General features: G+C 55.3%; 1 protein-coding gene and 1 non-coding gene across 4 annotated transcripts in view; one reads left to right on the forward strand and one right to left on the reverse strand.

The window, feature by feature from the left end:
- KCNN1 (potassium calcium-activated channel subfamily N member 1) overlaps nt 1-18973 on the reverse strand; it is a 31814-nt gene that overhangs the window by 3812 nt on the left and 9029 nt on the right. For 2 of the 3 annotated variants that reach the window (XM_049707528.1, XM_049707527.1), the window contains 6 exons: nt 15233-15715; nt 14466-14561; nt 11782-12200; nt 8812-8953; nt 4785-4895; nt 4088-4215 (listed from right to left, as the gene is read on the reverse strand). In XM_049707528.1, coding sequence (XP_049563485.1) covers nt 4088-4215; nt 4785-4895; nt 8812-8953; nt 11782-12200; nt 14466-14561; nt 15233-15634 — 1298 coding nt within the window. In that variant the 5' untranslated portion in view covers nt 15635-15715. The remainder of the gene's footprint in view (nt 1-4087; nt 4216-4784; nt 4896-8811; nt 8954-11781; nt 12201-14465; nt 14562-15232; nt 15716-18973) is intronic. The other variant, XR_007476323.1, reaches the window with a different exon arrangement.
- Nucleotides 6376-6448, forward strand: TRNAD-GUC (transfer RNA aspartic acid (anticodon GUC)). Its single transcript has one exon. It is a non-coding gene; the product is annotated as a tRNA-Asp (tRNA).

Below are 18973 nucleotides of genomic sequence, written 5' to 3' on the forward strand. Positions count from 1 at the left end.
GGGGTGGTACCAGCCCTCAGGGATGCATCCTCCCTCTGCCCCCTCCCTCCAGCAGCTGCCTCCGGCCCTGCAGCCCCACTGTATGCCTGCCTGTGCCAAGCTCCTGGCCCTGGAGGGGACATTTAGTCCAGAAAACTATGTCCATACCATTTCCCAAAGGGGAAGTCAAGGCTCAGAGGGGCAAAGCCGGTGCCCACTGGCATCCTAGCAGGATTTGCACCTGAGTCTGCCACTCAGCCTCTGAGACCTTGGCCCCCTGGACAGCTGCCTATGGGGCTGGTGGGGGGGTGTTGTCCTCACCCCTTCTCTCCACCCCTTCTGTAGCTAAACCAGCCCAGGGAGACCTTTCCAGGTAGGACTCTCCTTTCCTCCTCACTAGTCCAAACTCAACCCTTGCACACCCACATGTGATAGATGCTCGGAGAGGCCCCTTGGGGCCCGCCTATGCTGGGTGTTGCCAGGACGCCTGAGAGGACCCAGCCCTCGGTCTGGAGAAGTGGAGGTGGATACAGACACCCCTAGCCCTGGAAGTTGGCAGGGACTTGCTAAGGAGCCACTGACATGCCTGCCCTGGGCAAGTCATTCCTGGCATCTCTGGAACCTTCCTGTTACAGGTTGAATGGTGTCCCCCCAGAAGATATATTGAAGTCCTAACCCCCAGAACCTCAGAACGTGACCTTCTTTGGAAATAGGGTCTTTCCAAATTTAACTAGGTTAAGATAACTGGTGTCCTTATAAAAAGGGGGAAATTTGGACAGACACATACAGAGGGAGGACAATGTGAAGATACAGGGAGAACATCATATGAAGATGGGGGACTGGAGCAATGCTTCTATAAGCCAAGGAGCATCTGAGGCTACCAAAAGCTAGGAGAGAGGCCTGGAACAGATCTTCCCCTGATGCCTTCAGAGGGAGAACGGCCCTGCCGACACCTTGATTTTGGACTTCTGGCCTCCAGAGCAGTGAGATCATAAATTCTGTTTTAAACCACCCAGTTTGTGGTACTTTTGTTAAAGTAGCCCTAGGAAATGTGTACGCTTCCCAAACCTATGCTGTGTTCCTCAGTTTGTCCTCTCCAAGACCACTGTTTCCTTTTCACTGGCTGCTCATACTGCATTCCCATCATGGGGACTCTCCAGCTCAAGAAGATGCCGTGGCTCCCTCATACCTGCAGGTGGTACCTCTGGTCTCCCTGGCACTGTGCTCATTCCCACCTCCCCGCCTTTGCCCAAACTGTGCACACTCCCTGGTATGCCTGCCCGCCTCTCGGTTTCCTACCCAAATCCCATCCACCCTTCAGGTCCTAGTTCAAACTTGCTTGATTTCACCAGCTGTTCTCATAAGGCCACTGTTTTTTTGGAGGTGTTCAGGGGGACCTAAGGGTGAGCGAGATAGTCCTTCCCCAGAACAAAGGGACAAAGGTCACTCACAGAGCAGGTGCCTTCTCCACAGACCTAACTCTCCTCAATTCCTACCCTCCGACTTCTCCCAAAGAACCTTCTGGGACATCCCTTGGGGCAAGGTCCAGAGCAGAGCCATGTCTGTGTCCCCCATGCCTGGCACACCAGCTGGTGCAGGAAATGTTTGTGGAATGACCAAATGAACATATCGAGGGTGGTAATAACAACAACAACAACAGTTCCCATTTTCAGAAAATACTGTGTGACAGGCAGGTGCAGACAAATCATCTGGTCACCCCAATTGTTTGATCCACACTCCATTCCTGGAGAAGAGGCATGTCACCATTGTCTCCACTTTACAGATAAGAAAACGAAGCTTGGACTACTATAGTCACTTGCTTAGGCCCCACAGTTAGGTGGCAGAGACTAGATTGGGACCCAGTGGTCAGTAAACAACTGTTGAAGGGTCAACAAGGAGGGCCTTGGGGTCTTATGAGGAAATAGGACTAACACCTGGGCACAGTGAAGTCAAGCAGGTGGGGCACCAACTCCCCTCCCTGCTTCACAGGTGATAGGTGAAGCAGAGGTTGGGGGTACCATGTGTTACTGACTGCTTGCTCTATGCCAGGAGCTATGCCAGGCATTTCTGCACATCACTCCATTTAGACCTCCCCACAGTCCCATGAAATAGGGACTGTTATCATGAGAAATTAATCCAATCATAACAGTAAACACAATAAATGTAAATGGACTAAACTCTCTAGCTAAAAGACAAGGATGCTAGGGGCTCAAGGAGATTTTAGAGTGATGAATCTGTTCATTATCTTGACTGTGAGGCTAGTTTCATGGATGTATACATATGTTAACACTGATCAAACTGTACACTCTAAATAGCTGCAGTTGACTGTATGTCGATTATACCTTAATAAAGCTATTCTTTTAAAAGAAGCAAAATTATTAAATAGGATTAAAAAATTAAAGTCAAGCTGACTGAGCTTCCTCTCCCATGGCCTGATCTCGCTATGGTCACACTCCATTACCCTCTTGTGCCCCAGGAGCTGACCGTCCCAGCCACACCCTGGGGTCTCCCCACAATAAGCTTCCTGGCTCTACCGCTCACACCAGGGTTCTCTGTGCTGCCTCTCATCTCTGTTCCCTATGGGTGACTTGGTTGCCTTCCTGTTGTACTAGTTCAGACCCTAACATTGTTTGCCTCGCTTTCTGGTTCATCAGCCCCTGAGTCTGGCCTGAGAGTTCTTGGGGCAGGGATCCATCTGATTTTCCTAGGGAAGCCCAATTGTGAATGAGGTTTTCCAGGATGTAAGAGCTGGGAATGCATGGGCCCATTCTGAAAAGTGCTTAAAAACACGTTGTTTTCTATTTTAAATCAGCTACTATGTGACTCAACTGTAATTTACACGTGAGTGCCCAATCCCACAAGATTTGGAACTGTTTAAATTCTAGACTGTGTACTGTCCCATACATCCTATATGTAGCTACTGAGCATTGAAATGTGGCTGGTCTGAATAAAAACGGGCTGTAAGTGTAAAATACATACCGGACTGCAAAGATTTAGTATAAAAAACTTTCTAAAATAACTAATTAATGATTTTTATATTAATCACATATTAAAATGATAACATTTTGGATATATTAGATTGAATAAATATATTAAAATTAATTTCAACTTTTAAATTATGTATGTGGTTCACATATTTCTTGTGGACAGTGATTGGCATACTATGGTCTATAGGCCAAATCTGGACAGCTGTTTGCTTTGGAAAATAAAGCTTTATCAGAGCATAATTACACCCACTCATCCTTGCTGTCTTCCTGCTACAACAGCAGAGTTGAGTAGCTGTGACAGAGACATTTTGGCTCACAAAGACTGAAATAATTAATATCTGGCCCTTTACAGAAAGTCTGCCAACTCTGGCTGCACATTGGACTCACCTGAGGAACTTAAACTTGAGCTCAGGCTGTATCCCAGACTCTACTGTAACTGGTGTTGGGTATGGCCTGTGGGATTTTATTTTATTTTTTAAAAATTTTCAGCCACACTGTGCGGCTTCTGAGATCTTAGTTCCCCAACCAGGAATCAAACCAGCACCCTCAGCAGTGAAAGCATGGAGTCCTAACCACTGGACCACCAGGGAATTCCCAGCCTGTGGGATTTTAAAAAGCACCCCCATGTGACTCCAATGAGCAGCCAAGATGAGAACCACTTGATTAAATAATTCTCAGGAAAAAGGGACAACAGAGAAAATTAAGTAATCTCTAATTATCCCACATGATCACATGAATCAGGCCACAGATTTAATTCTGAGCTTCCTGGCAGCCAAAGCAAAAAGGGGAAATTGCTTCAGTGTCCAAGGGGAGAGTCATTTTGGCTATTTCAGAGAATAAAATATGCTACCTGCCACTATGTTGGGTGGTTTGCAGGATTTATCAGAGGTGACTGTTCTGGACAAGTGCTGGGTCCATCACCTGCCTCCCTCCGACCAACCCACTATCCCACCCAGCACAGAAGCTGCAGGCCCCAACCAACTGACCACCTGGCATGGGAATGGCCATGATGTGGCCATGACGAGCTGTCTGGCCTAGTCTGCAGCCTCCTCCCCGGGGGCCAGGGCTGCCTCCGTGCCAGGTGGACACAGAAATGCAAGTGGGAAAGGTGTTGGACTTACTGATGGATGGCTTGGAGGAACTTACGCTGGTGTTTCCGAACCTGGGCGTGGTCTGGCTTTTTCACCAGCCTGGTGTGTTTGTAGATGAGCCACGTCTCCCTGAGAACGTTAGCAGCGGCGTTTTTTACCTGAGGCCAGAGAAAGAACAGTTCCTTAGAGTAGCACAAAACTATGGAAGGCTCTGGAAACCTCCAGAAACTCCTGGAAATGCCCCTCTGGGGTCCTGGGACTGTAGGTCAGGACCATGTTTACACATCCACATCTGTGCTGTGTGTGTGCACGCGTGTGTCTGCCTAACACACATCACTCACCATGGGCCAGACCCTTTCTATACAACTTGCAAATGTTAACTCAGTCAATCTACACACGCCGGTATCTCTCTCATTTTATATGTGAGGAAACAGAGGCACAGAGAAGCTGACCTGCTGAGTTCATCTGGCTTATAAATTGCATCTGGTTGCCTCACCACGAATCCCTGACTCTTGCTGAGGGGTCCGTGACTGGGCTGTGACTGGGCACAGAAGTGGACACCTGTGCACAGCTTAACGGTGTTCACATGGTGGTACAGCCCAGGGCAGTCTGGGCACACACAGGCAGCGCGGCATGACCCGTGGGCATGTGTGCAGAAGTAAGGTGAGGAGGGTCTGCCCTTGAGGACCAGAAGGCGAAGTGGCTGTGATGGGGCTGGCGTCCTTACCCGCTTGGTGAGCTGAGTGTCCATCATGAAGTTGTGCACGTGTTTCTCCGCCTTGGTGAGCTCCAGCTTCCGGGCCACCACGGCCACCACGAGCGCCGTGCAGCCAGCCCCCTGCATGAAGAGGGCGAGGGGGCATGTCAGGGTCCACCTCGTATGGGTTGCAAGTAGGATACCCTCCTTCCTCCAGGAAGCCCTCCTGGTTCCTCCCCCTCACATTTGCCCTCCAAACCTGCAGGGTTGGCAAATCCCATCTTCTGAGTTCACTGACTCCCAACCCCACTAGCTTAATATCCATCAAACGCAGTGAGCCTGTGCCATAAATTAGTTCATTTGATCCCCAACAACCGCGGGAGGTAGGACCGCTCTTATCCCCATTGGGCAGAGGGGGAAAGTGAGGCGCGGAGATAAGAAAAAGCACAAGGAACAGGCAGGATCTGCATGTACATTTGGGGCTGAGGCGCACGGAGGTGGGAGGATTGGGAAGCATTTCCATCCAGGCTTTGGGGTCTGGATGATGGGGACAGAGACCCGGCTGACATGTTGCTGACCAGTCATGGGGGCGGATTCTGCTGGTAGGGTCAGAAGGGTGGCGAGAAAGAAGGGTCAGGCCAGCTGCCTGCGGTGGGGCATTTGCAGGAGGAAAGAGGCAAAGTATTGGACCCAGGATGCGGGGAAGTAAAGGGAGGGGACATCTCCCCCGTGATGGGTTCCCCGCTCTAGCAACCACCCTCCCTAGTATGTTCTGAATGGCAGCCAGTCCCCCAGCTAGGGAAAGAGGCCAGAGAGGACTTGCTTGTCCACTTAGGGGCCACTTGAGAGACAGAAGGGCAGGAGCGAGGACCCGAGGGGGAGGGCAAGGCTGAGAGGTAGGGGTGGGGGGCAGTGAAAAGTGATGCAGAAGGAGGGCGGGAAGGGGGACCTTCTGCCACTGAGAATCAGGAGACAGGGAGCCCAGGACATCCAGGTGTCATCAGCCCCAGGAGTGGTGTGGAGCAGGTGGCAGGGGCCAATGAGGGGGCCAGAAGGTGGCTCCCCACCTGCGCTGGAGGCGGTCTTTGGCACCGCATCCACCTGCTGCTTCCTCCTGCAGCTACTGCATACAGGATGGAAGGAAGGAAGAGACCTGGGCTCAGCCTCTGAGGGCCAGGGGACTGGCTAGTTTTTCTTCCGAATGGAAGGAAACATTTATGGGGAAGGGTGGGCACCAAGTCGCCCCCTGAGGAGACCCCATCATGCGTTCCTGGCCAGGACGAAGGTCTTGGGAAGACTCAGGAGTCTGTGTTCAAGAAAAGCCCTGTCAACTGGGGCAAAGAAACATAACTGGAAACCTCCATGTAGAATACTATGCCCCCAGGAAAAGGACCAGCCAATGACTCCGCACAATAGCATGGATGCCACGTCCGGCAAAAGACACGGAGTTCAGAGGCCATGCTGGGATGCCTTGAAGTTCAAGAGTGAGCAAATGTGGCTATCGGAAGGGGGTGAGTCCGTGGGGCAGAGACTGGGGGGGGACACACTTGGGCAAGGGTAGAAGAGGAGAGGTCTAACAGAAGAATTTGAAGGTGGCTTAAAAGACCAATGTGTGGGGAATTCCCTGGTGGTCCAGTGGTTAGGACTCTGCGCTGTCACTGCCGAGGGCCCGGGTTCGACCCTTGGTCAGGGAACTAAGATGCCACAAGCCATGCGGTGTGGCCAAAAAAAGAGAGAGAGAGAGAGAAAGAAAGACCAATGTGTGGCTTCATGTGATACCTGGCTGTGTGGTGACAGAGAAAAGCAAAAAACATCCCTGGGTGTAAACATTCCTGCACGTGCCGGGGGCGAGGGTCTGGAATGAGCCACAGGGTAAACATGGAACTAATTTTCTGGAAGGAGCCTCATCCCAGAGAAGAGAACCTGGCTTTTCTGTTTCGCTGCGGGTTCTCTGGGTTTAAAGCCATCATCTTATCTGAGAGCTCTTCTTTTTTCGTTTGCAAAGTTCATTTGCCGGGGATGGGGGTAGGGGAGTGGATTGTGGCCGATCTTTAGTTTTTTTCCCCTTCCAATCTCACAAAATAATGTAAGCAAACAGGCATAATGCCTTTTAACTGAGAGAGGGTCTAGGTCAGCTTGTCCAGGAGAAGCGAGGCCCCGGTGGGGGCCAGAGGAGGACGTGGACCCCCAGCTTGTGTCCAAAGAGGAGGGGACAAGAGGTGAAGAGGGGAGAGAGCCACGGGCCTCGGGAGATGGTGACAACAGGGTCAGTCTACATTCAGTGAAGGGGGCTGGGAGGACCCAATGGAAAGACAGCGCTTCCCTCTGCAGGAGGAAAGGAAACCATGGTGGGGATGGCCTAGTACTTTTCTTTTTTTTTTTTTGCGGTACGTAGGGCTCTCACTGTTGCAGCCTCTCCCGTCGCGGAGCACAGGCTCCGGACGCGCAGGCTCAGCGGCCATGGCTCACGGGCCCAGCCGCTCCGCGGCATGCGGGATCCTCCCGGACCGGGGCACGAACCTGTGTCCCCTGCATGGGCAGGCGGACTCTCAACCACTGCGCCACCAGGGAAGCCCAGCATAGTACTTTTGCAAGAACAAAAGCATCTCTCTATGAAGAAAAGGAAGTGGCCTGGGGCGGACCCTGGGGGGAATCAGGTTGGTTGACTTCCTTTGGATTGTGGGTGTTCATTGGTTTTTTTCACAAATTGAAACCAAGCAGGGCCCTGTGGGGCTCCTGGGCAACAGAAGCCTTTGGAACAGTTGCTAATCAGGGAAGGGAGGGGAAGGGATGCAGAGACAAGGGAGGAGCAGCCAAGAAACCATAGTGCAGCCTTCGGGCAGGTCCTGGCTCCACCTTAAAGGATGCACATGAGAATATCTTTGAGCTCTTCTGCAGAACTAAGGCCCCCAGCAAATGGAAGATGAACTATTTGATGAAGCAGTCTTCATTCCAGAGAGAAGGTCGTAAGTTTGATAACCTCAAGAACCACAGAAGCTCATCAGCAGATCACCTAAGGTCAGATTAAAGGAATGCAGGCCCTGCACACACTCTGGGCCTTATCAGCAGCTCCGTCCATGAACCATCATATAAAACTCCTTACCAAATCCTCCCAGGTTGGGACACACAGTTTTGCGGGGCATGAGCCTGCTGTGTCCCCCTTTGCCTGGCAAAGCAATACAGCTCCTTTTTCCTACTTCACCCCAAACTCTGACTCCAGGATTTGATTCAGTACCAGTGCACAGAGGCTGAGTTTTCGGCATCAAGATGAACATGCTAGTTGGGGGCTGGGGAGAGAGGGGTTCCCTACTGTACGTCGAACAGTTCATAATTCAAAACATGGAAGAGCACTTGTGGAGATGCAAGAAACTTGGAGAGAAAGAAGGTTCCAGAAGGAAGGGATGGGCAGGGAACCTAATGATCAGATCAGGGTAAAGGGAAGGCACCAGACGCCAAAGTTTGCCCATACAAGCAGGTGGACTTGAGAAGTCTTTAGGGAAGAAGTGGTGCTGCCTGGGCCCACAGGAGTCACAAGAGATAAACCTTATACCCAGGGGCTCAGTGGGGTGCTCAGGACACCCCGGTAGTCAGGAAATGATGGAGAATTGGGCTGTGACGGCAGGGCTCAGAGGGTATTAACTGGGTATCCGAGGCATTCATGACTCTAGGCATTTCCTGTAAATGAACAGACTCAGTCCTTGCAACAAGCAGAGGGAGTGGCGGAAACCGAGGCACAGAAGCATCAAGCCTGCTGCCCTGGATCCAAGGGCTGTGAATTGAGCAGGCTGTGGAGCATAAAGGGGCAAAAATGACTCTTGGTTCAGAGTGGACCACAGCATCTGGACTGGAGAATACAGTGGAAGCTACCTATCTAGGGCTGGAAGAACCCAAGAGGAGATGTCCCCGGGAAGCCTGAGGGTGTCTTCTGTGTCCCATCAGAGGGAAGGAGCAGGGTGGCGGAGGGGTGGGCTGACACAGGGAGGATCTCTGAACAGGTCCACCTTGAGACGGCGTGGGCTCCCCATCAGTGGGCATGTGCAAGGGCCCTCGCCCTTACCATGATGCCAGTGAGCAGGCACACGCCCTTCCCGCAGTAAGTGTGGGGCACCATGTCGCCGTAGCCGATGGAGAGGAAGGTGATGGAGATGAGCCACATGGCCCCCAGGAAGTTGCTGGTCACTTCCTGCTTGTCGTGATACCTGGGGGTTGGGGGGAGCCAGGGAGGGCCCAGTCAATCCACACTGGTCCCTCTGCTTTCATCACACCCCCAGGAAGGCAGGGCCCTGGGTCTACCTGGCTGCATGGGGGCCTTGACTGCAGGGAGCTGATCACTCTGGAGGCTCAAAGTGTCCAGGGCACCACTATAGGGCAGGGTGGGGGGATGGTTAGTGCCAGGGGCAGCCCTGTGGTCCTCCTGAGGGTACCACAGGGCAGAGGGCAACCACTCCTTCCCAGCATCCCTTCCAACCTTCTTTCACCTGACCCCCAAGCTGCTGGTTATTGGGCAGAGAGGGGTCCACAGGTGGGTGACGCACATGAGCGTGCGCACATGAGGGGGCATGCACATGTGTTCACGCGTGTGCACACAATCCCCCTCCCAAAGACAGACACACAGACAGAGGCGAACACGGGTGGCCACGGGCACCAGAAGCGGCAGGAAGTAGAGGCGAGGATTCAGGTCAGACACTAGGAAGAACTTCCCCAGCCAGCAAGGTCCCAAGGAGGGAGGAGGACCCTACGGGGAGACAGGACCACACCCTGGGGCTTGGGAGTATTAGGAAAGTCAATCTGTGGAGGGCAGTTGCGCCAGCCTTGGGCCTGGGGCTCTCCTGGCAGTCAGGAGGGAAGGGGCAGCTTGCATGGCACTGGGGAGAGGCCTGGAACTCAACTTTTGTTATTCAGGGGGACAGACCCCAAGGCTTTGCAAGGACATGGTTTTGTCCCAATCCCAGGCTGTGTGGCCTGGGACCCTGGCCACACAGGCTATGAACTGTTTCTACCTATGGTTAGCCCAGGCTGGGGGACTAAGGGATTGGTTCTCTGGGTCTGGGGATGGCTCAAGGTTCTGCTCCAGCTCAGCCCCCTACCTGCAAAGCCCCTTCAGCTCTGGGAGGTCAGGAAGCCCTTTCCAGCTGACCCCCTCCTTCCTAGGCCGCAGGGGCAGGGCAGGGGGAGCTGGCGGATAGGGCTGTCCCAGGCAGATGGGGCTGGGGTCAGGGGCTCAAGATAAGGAGGAGATGGAAACCCAAAAGGTGGGAAGGAGGGTTGGAGGCCTTCCCAGCAGGTCTGGGCTTTGAGAGTCCCTGCCCCCCTGGAGGGTCGGGTGCCATTCCAGGCCCCTTCAGCCTGGACTTCCAGGCTGCTTGCTGGACAAGGGGGACCAGGGACTGAACCCCATCTTTCACGGAGGTATGTGAGCCCCAAGCGGCACCCGCTTCCCCCTCTCAGGAGACCAGGGCTCCACACCCAGGAGGCAGGAGGAGTGGGGGACCCATCAGCCATCGGGGGAGGCTCCAGGCCCAGCTGGAGCTATGGTGGGTGCTACAGGACCACCCAGGACCAGGGAGTGGGGGGCATGCAGGAGGTGGGGTGGGACAGAGCCACAGGGGTGGAGCGAGGCAGGCGAGAGGGCGTCAAGCGGTGTCAGAGGGCTCAGAATTTAGGATTGGCTGCCCCCCCGGGCCCTGCCCTATTCCCCACCCTTACCAGGCACCCCTGCAGTGACCCAGCCTGGACCCCAGGGATGCCCGATGCAAGGCACCTTCTCCCACTCCCCAGATCTCAGTCCTGAGGTCTGTGGGAACTGGCACGGGGGCACATTAGGGGTCCAAGGAGTCCCTGTGTGACCCTCAGACAGTAAACCTTGATGACAGGAAGAGCTAGGCCCTCACCCCCATCAGCCCGACATCAGGCTGAGGCAGGGGTCATGGAGGGGGCGCTTGAAGGGGTGAGGACTGGGGATCTGGGGGCAGGTCCAGCCCAGGAACCTCCCAGGAAGCCCAGTCCCAGCCCCAGCTAGGCACAAGGCAGGAGAGACCCCTTCCCAGACAAGGCACCCCCATGCCCTGAGAGGTAGTCGGGTGGATGGCCCCGCACCTTCCAAGGCTGTTCAGAACAGACCCCTTACGGGGGTCTTAAAAGCTTGGATGGGTTTCTCGTTCACCCCAGACCCACTTAACTCTCCAAAGGAGCTGTCTGAACCCCTGGGGCCAGCTGCCCCGACAAGGCACCAGAGCTAAGTACGCTCTTCTCCCCCCTTCTCCCCGCCACTGCCCCGCCTTGGTGACAAGGACCCGAGGGATGCCGTGTGCACACAGCCCAAGAGCGGCCTGCCTCCCGCTATCCTGGGCTTGACCAGACCCACCTGCCTGGCAGCACTGGGACAGTCTCTCCGCGGGGCCCTGTGGGCTCGGGGCAGGGCCCAGCCACTTGCCTCACCTCCCCACTCCCTCCCCTGGTGGCAGCGGATCTTAAATTCCTGGCGGGCAGGGCAGCTGGCAGCTCTGCACACATAGCTCAGCTGAGGGTAGGACTCACATGTTTTCCCTACAGTCCGGTGGGGCGGGCAGAGGGGAGAAGGAGAGCAGGTTAAATTGTGGGGGGGACAGGTGGATGAGGGGAGGCCCTGTTCCTGCTGCCTCTGCCACCCTGGGCCAGAGGTTGGGCCAGGGGAGGGGCCCCTGGGGGAGGGGGAGGAGGAAGAGGGATGGGGTCCTAGAGGGGTGCGGGGTAGGTGCTGGAGGGGAGTGGGGACACAGGGCTGGAGTCCCAGGGATGAGGGAGCTGCACTTGAGGGACTGTCACTGAGGCCAGGAACTGGGTATGGGGGGGGGGCGGTCACCAGGGTCAGAATCATGGAGATGGAGTGATGGCTGGGGGGAGGCCTTGGATGTCTGAAGTCGTGGGTAGGCATGGGGTTCACCAGGGTCAGAAGTCAGGGGGACAGAGTGACGGCTGGGAGAGCCCTGGGGTCACTAAAGTCGTGGGTGGGCATGAGGGTCAGTGGGATCAGGGGTCAGGGGCGCACCTCTCACAGACCCGCACGGTCCAGGCGGCGATGATCCAGGAGGAGATGCTGAAGACAAGGAGCACGGTGCCCGGGCAGATGGTCATGAGCGTCTTCATGACGAAGCGCGTGTTGAAGGTGATCTTGTTGAGGGCGCCGATGCTGCGGCTGGAGGCGTCCGTGAAGATCCTGCTGTGCAGCAACATGACGCGGCCCAGCAGGTAGAGACGCAGGAACATGGGCACAGACAGCAGCACGTCCACGTCGGCCTCGGCCGCTGCCGGCGCGTACGTGAAGGCTAGCCGCGCTGTCCACGTGAAGCGGTAGTGGCCGGGCACCGGGTGGATGGCGCACACGGCCAGCTCCAGGGAGATGAGGAAGACGCGCTCGCACGTCATGGCGATGCGCCAGTCGTCTGCCCCGTTGTCCACCATGAACAGCTGCGGAGGTCAGGCGGGCGGGATGAGGCGGGCCTCGGACACGAGGCCAGGCCCCGGAGCAAGATCCCAGCCGAAAACCCCGTCGGCTTTTACAAGAAACACGGCCTCAAGAGCAAAACTCCCTAGTTCTCAGGGTCGGCCACAATTCAAGCTAAATGTGGCACAGATGTTTCCCCAAAAGTCAAACACAGAGTTACCAATGACCCGGCCACCTCATATAGGCGAGAGAGATGAAAATGGTCGTTCAGACACGTCCTTGTGTGCACGCAATCACAGCAGCAGTGTTCATGGGCACCCAAAGTGGAAACAACCCAAGTGTCCATCAGTGGATGAATGGATAAACAAAATGTGGTCCTTCCACACAATGCAACATTACTCAGCCATAAAGAGGAAGGAAGCATTGACACATGCTACAATGTGGATGAACCTTGAACACATCAAGCTGAGTGAGAGAAGGCAGTCACAAAAGGCCACCACTCGGGGCCAACGAGGCAATGTTGCCACCACAGTGGGCCTCGAAGTTGGGGCGTCGAGCCAAGGAAGACCACACTCCAGCCTTCAAATCTAACGGGATTTGCCTGGCTAGGTCTGAGAGAAGTGTAGGACCTGCCACCCCTTTCTTCTTTCATATTTCTCCCTTCTGGAATGGGAATGTCTATCCTATGCTTATTCCACCATTGTATTTTGGAAGCACACAACTTGTCTAGTCACAGTTGGAGGAAAATTTTGTCTCAGGAGGAACAGTACCTCGAATCTCACCCATGTCTGATTTAGATGATATTTAAATGAGCCTTTGGACTTAGAGTTGACGCTGGAATGAGTTAAGACTTTGGGGGCTGCTGGGATGGGATGAGTGCATTTTGCATGGGAAAAGGACAAAGATTTGCAAGGTGGGCCAGAGGGTGGAGTGTTATGGACTGAACTTTGTCCCCTCAAAATTCATCCGTTGAAGCCCTAGCCCCCAGTATGACTGTATTTGGAAATAGGGCCTTTAAAGACATAATTAAGATTAAATGAGGTCATAGGAGTGGGGTCCCAATCCTACAGGACTGGTGTCATTTTATAAGAAGAGGAAGAGATACCAGGGATGTGTGAGCACAGAGCAAAGGCCATGTGAGGACACAATGAGAAGGTGGCCGTCTGCAAGCCAAGGAGAGAGCCTCAGGAGAAACCAACCCTGCCAGCACCTGATCTTGGACTTCCAGCCTCCAGAACTGTGAGAGAATACATTTCTGTTGTTTAAGCCACTCGGCTGTGGTGCTACAAACACACAGTGCTTCCTTCTTTTTTCATTTGGCTGAATAGTATTCCATTGTACGGATGGACCACATTCTGTTTATCCATACATCAGTCAGTGGACATGTGGGTTGTTTCCTCTTTTTGGCGATTGTGAATAATGCTGCTATGAACATACATGTACAAGTTTTTGTGCGGATGTAGGTTGTTGTGTCTCTTGGGTGTGTAACTAGGAGGGGAATTGCTGGGTCATATGGTAACTCCATGTTTATCTGTTTAAGGAACTGCCAGACTGTTGTCCACAGCTGTATCTTCAGAACTGCTTCCTTTAGTTCAGGGGTCACTGTCCCCCTCCCCCCAACCCCCAGCCAGATCAGGGACCCCTCCTGTGTGCCAGACCCTGGGTGTCCCCTGACAGGTCTGCATACAGTGCAACGCAGGCAGGATTTTCCTACACCCATCTCCTGCCATACTGTGGCTCCTTGAGGTCAGGGGTCAAAGGCCAGACTCAAGAGCCACATCTGACACCTTTTGGTGTCCCCAGGCCTTGGTGCCAGCCTGCTGTGGTAACGCCTGCCTGACAAGCCCTGAACTGGGCTCTCCAGGAGCCTGACCAGGTTTTGATCAACCCCTGAAATAGGAGAATAAACTCTCTGGCACAAGATAAATCTTTCAAAAACAGGGTCCGATGGACTAGGAAAAGGAGCCTGGTGCTACAAACACTGGACCCCATGGCTGCAAAACCTCAGAAGACCCAGGGCTGTGAAAACAACCCACGTGCACCAGAACCCCAGCCCACCTCCTGCTCCCCCAATGTTGGTGTTCTTTACCAAAGAATCAATGAAAATTAAAATGAAGATATGCATTCCAAGGAAATTTAGAGTGATCTAAACAGTGTGTCTCCACAGAAGTCCTTTTTTTTTTTTTTTTTTTACTATAAAGAGGCTACTGATACTTTTATGTCTTAGAGGGCTGGGTTCCCAGGTGGCTGGGGGGAGGGGAGCTGCCCCAACCCCACTGGGCACTGACCTGGATCTCCCGGGCGTGGTAGAGGACGACCAGGCCCAGCAGGATGATGGTGGAGAGGCTGATGAGGCATTTGAGTGCAAATGAGTACAGGGACTCCTGGACAAAGAGAGAGGGCAGAACAGACACTGTCAAGGCAGGCAGCCCTCCTGACCCCCCACCTGGTCACTTCACTCAGAAAGTGAAGCTCCGGTCCTCACTCCTCAGGCCTGGGCTGAGAGCAAGGCGGGCCCAGCACTTCGGCTTATAAGGCCTGGCTTCACATGGGTACAGCACTCTACAGTTTACAAAAACTGACCTCATGCAGACGTAGCACTTCCCGGTTTACAGGCTGACATGGCTCTCATCTCCCTCTGTCCTCACATCCACTTGGGGACCCATGTAACCTGGTCCTGACCGCTCTTGAAAAAGGGAAAGCTCTTTCCCTGCTCCTCGTGCAGCCCTTCTCTGGGGCTCCCCCCTCCCCCCGCTTGACCTTGGGAGGCAGCCCCATCCCCACCTTCAGCCAAGGTGCAGCCCCTTGTTGCAGGGCAGAGGAAACGGGCTGGAGGCTTCTGGGCCCACCTGCAGCCTTCCTGCTGCCCCCACGGGGTGGACACAACAGGAGGCCCAGGGGCCCCCACCTTCCCACCTCCAGGGACCCCTCAGCATCCCCCACCCCCCTCTCCCAGGGCTGATGTGGCCCCCCACCCCGTGCCCAAGGGGTCTCAGGGAGCCCAGTGGGACCGGCAGGGCCTCCCTGGGGTGCCAGGGGGAAGGGCCACACCTACCTTGCTGTAGACCCCCCAGGACAGCTCCGTCTCTGTCACCATGACAACAATGCCGAACATGCCGAAGATGAGAGCGTAGTCACTGAGACGCTTCCGCTTCTCAAAGAGCGCCCGCCGGTGGCCCAGACGGTGGCCCACGCTGGGGGGCTTTCCCGAGCCCCTCTGCCTACCCGCCTCATCCTCCTCCTCATCTTCCTCTTCTTCCTGGTCCTGGGGCTGCCCCCGGGGGCTGCCGGGCGAGGGCTGGGCCGGCTCACTCTTGGCTACCACCACCTGGATGCCTGGGCCATTTGGAGGCTGAGGCGGGTGGCCGGCCTCGGGGTCCGGAGGGTCTCGGCCCAGGGCACCCAGCCCGCCACCCAGTGGCCGTCCCCCGAAGCCATTGTGTCTGTGGCTGTTCATGACTATGTGGGTGCTGGGGTTGGGCTTGCTGCCGGCCGCCCGGGGCCCGGCATGGCTCAGCAACTGGGCTCCCGCGCTGACCTGCAGGGCATGGGGGACACGGTCGTGTCAGGGCCTCAGCAACGGACCAGAGGGCTACGGACCCCACCCCAGCACATCCTGAGGCTGGAGAGGCCAGGAACCGACTGCGGCTGACACGTGGATTGGCCACTCCAGAAACCTGCCTATGTCCCTCCTCTGCTCCAAACATCCCCATGGCTCTCCAGTGCCATTGTATAAAAACTCAACTTCTCACTGTGTCCAGGAGGCCTCTGTGGTCTGGCTCCCGCCCACCTTATCCTTCTCACTTTCCCCAGAGTCACTCCCTTCCAGCCACGGTGGCCTACCCATTACCAGATCCCGGCAAGCTTGGTCCTGCCTCAGGGCCTTTGCACCTGCTGTGCCCTCTGCCTGGAACACCCTCCTACCAGACCTTTGCCCACTGACTTTTCTGTGTCTCCAGGTACCTCGAACAATGCCTAGCATTCAATAAACACTTCTGAATGCCTCAAGATGGAATCCGCTGGCTGGTTTGCCTGGGAGGACTAGAGGCCGTGTAAATGAGCAGCTGGGAGGCGGTTCCAATCCAGGCTTGTCTCCTTCTGACCTTCAGGCTCTTGGACAAGTTAATCTCGCTCTACTCCAGTTCCTCCCGTAGAGCCGTCCAAAGGCCTGAACACACTTACATAGTCACGGGATACGGCCAGGGGGAAACTGGGGACCACGGCCATGGCTATGAGACTCTCAGCTCCCTCCTGCTTAGATGGAGGGAGGTCTGTGATCTCCAAACACATTCCAGGACCAAAACAGCAATCCAGGATTTAACTCTAAGATCCCAGAATTGATGCTACAGGGTCTTGGGAGACGTGCTTGGCCCGGTCCTGTGACCTCGGGCCAGACTCAGTTTCCCCACCAAGGAAACTGGCTACCAAGGAGGAGACTGTCTGATCTGCCCCCTGCTCCTGCACAGGGCAGTGTCCCCTGGCGTCACATGAAAGGGCAAGGACCTTGAAGACGATGACACGCACATGATGAGGCTGCCTGGAGTCCAATCTCCTGGGTCCCAACTTGCCAGATCCTCCCCTGCCACCCCCACCACCAGCCCACTCTCTCACTCCCCACCCCTGCAGGCACCCCCTGCTGCCACCACAGCCTGCATTTACTGAACACCTACTACACGCCAGGCTCTGTCCTTTGCACAGATTTTTCTCCTTAATCCTCACAACACCCCCAAGAAGAGGGTCCTGGGATTTGGCCAGTTGTATAGATGGGGAAACTGAGGTACCATGTGGTGAAGGGACCATCTCCTTACAAGGCAGATTCTGAACCAGGCTGCCTTGTGGGATTCTCCCAAGAAGCCACACAGTGGTGGGCTGTGGGCCAAGTGTTGTCCCCTTGGAAAAGGCCAAGCTGGCATGTGCTGGGGGCCCAGGAAAGGGGGCTGCGTGCACAGACAGGACACCTCCCTGGCCCTGAAGCCATGTTCCTGGGGGTGACAGGCTCAGAAAGTGTCACATCAGGACCTGCCAAGATGAGCCATGTTGCCAGGCGGGACAGGGGTGACCTTGGCCAGGGCACTACCGCATGCATTGCAGAACCACCTGTGCCTGTGTCCGTGCCCCGCCCCAGGCAGTATCTGTCCCACTCACTACACGTCTCCAGACGAGGGTGCCAGCACACAGTAGGAACACAAGAAACATGAGTCTTAGAATGTATCCCACTTCCATCCATGTCACCTGTGACTTGATGCGTCAGTTTATAAGAGCTGGCCCCATGTGGTCCCAGGACATCACAGATTATATGGGCTCATCTCCTGCAGGGCCAGCACTTCACAGTTTATAAGGCTGACCTTGGCCCTGATCTCTCTCTTCGTTCTCACAAGCACTCAGGTGCCACTCTCCTCTGGGCTAGAGCCCCTGCTTGCCACCTGAAGGGCTGTCGCCTGCTAGGCAGGGCTAAGAGCTTGCCACCAGGACACACACAGCGGCCCCAGACCCTGCCCTCGCCCAAGACACAAGGAAACCTCAGGCACCCCTCCCATCTTCCCTCCTGAAGGTGCAGAAGGCTCCTGCCCAGGGCTTGGGGAGCAAAGGCAGGAGAGGTGGTGGCCTGGCAGTCAGGACCGGAAGCGGGTGGGAGCGGTGCAAACGACCTTCCAAAATGCACCGATGAAGATGCAATTTGGGGATGTGACTCAGCCGCCCAACACACAGGCCAAATTCGGCCGTGTTTCCGCCATGCTCCTCCTTGCCTGGCAGCCGTGTCCTAACGTGTCCTGGGCAGGGAGGGGGTGGGGTAGGGCATGTGAACAGGCGGCAGGTGGCTTCTGGGAGGGCCTTCTTAGTGCCCATGTTGTTAATGCGGACCTATTGCTTACTGCGGGCCGAGACCTTGATGAGAATTACCACATTTAATCCCTATTGCCACTCAGCAAGGCAGGTGGCATTCTTACTCCCATTCTACAGAGGGGAGACAAGGCTCAGAGAGGTTCAGCACTTTGCCCAAGGTCACACAGCCAGGAAAGGCAGGGACTAAGTTAGTGCAGTCTGGGGGCAGTGGATGGCAGGATCTGCCTGGGTCCCTCTTGATGAGTGGCTGTTTGGAAAGGGAGCCAGCCTGGCCCTGTCCTTGAGGGGCCACAGAGCTCAGAACACAGGCATGGTGACTGTTCCACCCCTCCCACGACCTCATAGGAAATGGAAGGACAGAGTGGCCTGCCTGCGATCCCACAGGAGAAGGGGGCAGCCCGTTTCTAAAGACTGGGTGGGACCCTAGGGCCCTGGGGACAAGAGACCCCACCCCTCCCCAGATTCACCTTCCCCTCCCTCAATGCAATCTGGGCCTAAAGCTGGGGTCCCCGGGACCCTCAGAGATTTCCCAAAGAACCAGAAGTCCCTGTGACACCCCAGCCAAGGTTTGGATGTCCATGAAAGGGTGTGTTTTTCTGAGTGAAGGCCCTGGGTTCTCCAAGGAGTTCCTCTAAAAAGCAACAAACATCCTATGGGCTGCATTTCGTTTTGAGGGTTCCTGGAATTCCCCAAATTGTCTGGGGCACAGGACCTCTGTTCCTTGAATTCTGGGGTGAGGGGATGAGCAAAACCCCGCCTTCGTGTCCCATCCCACGAGATGCTGTGGGAAACCTGTAGGCCGAGCAGGGCCGGGGGGACCCAGGAGGGCTCTTGAGGTGTGGGCGAAGGTGTGCAGAGCGCAGGGAGCAAGGAGGCCGACTCCTCCGAACTGTCCCACCCAACAGGAAGAGAAAGAAAATGGCCAGACCCGAAAGGCCCTCGAGTGAACTCT

This window comes from Orcinus orca, chromosome 3 (genome assembly GCF_937001465.1).
Source record: "Orcinus orca chromosome 3, mOrcOrc1.1, whole genome shotgun sequence".
NCBI lineage: Eukaryota > Metazoa > Chordata > Mammalia > Artiodactyla > Delphinidae > Orcinus > Orcinus orca.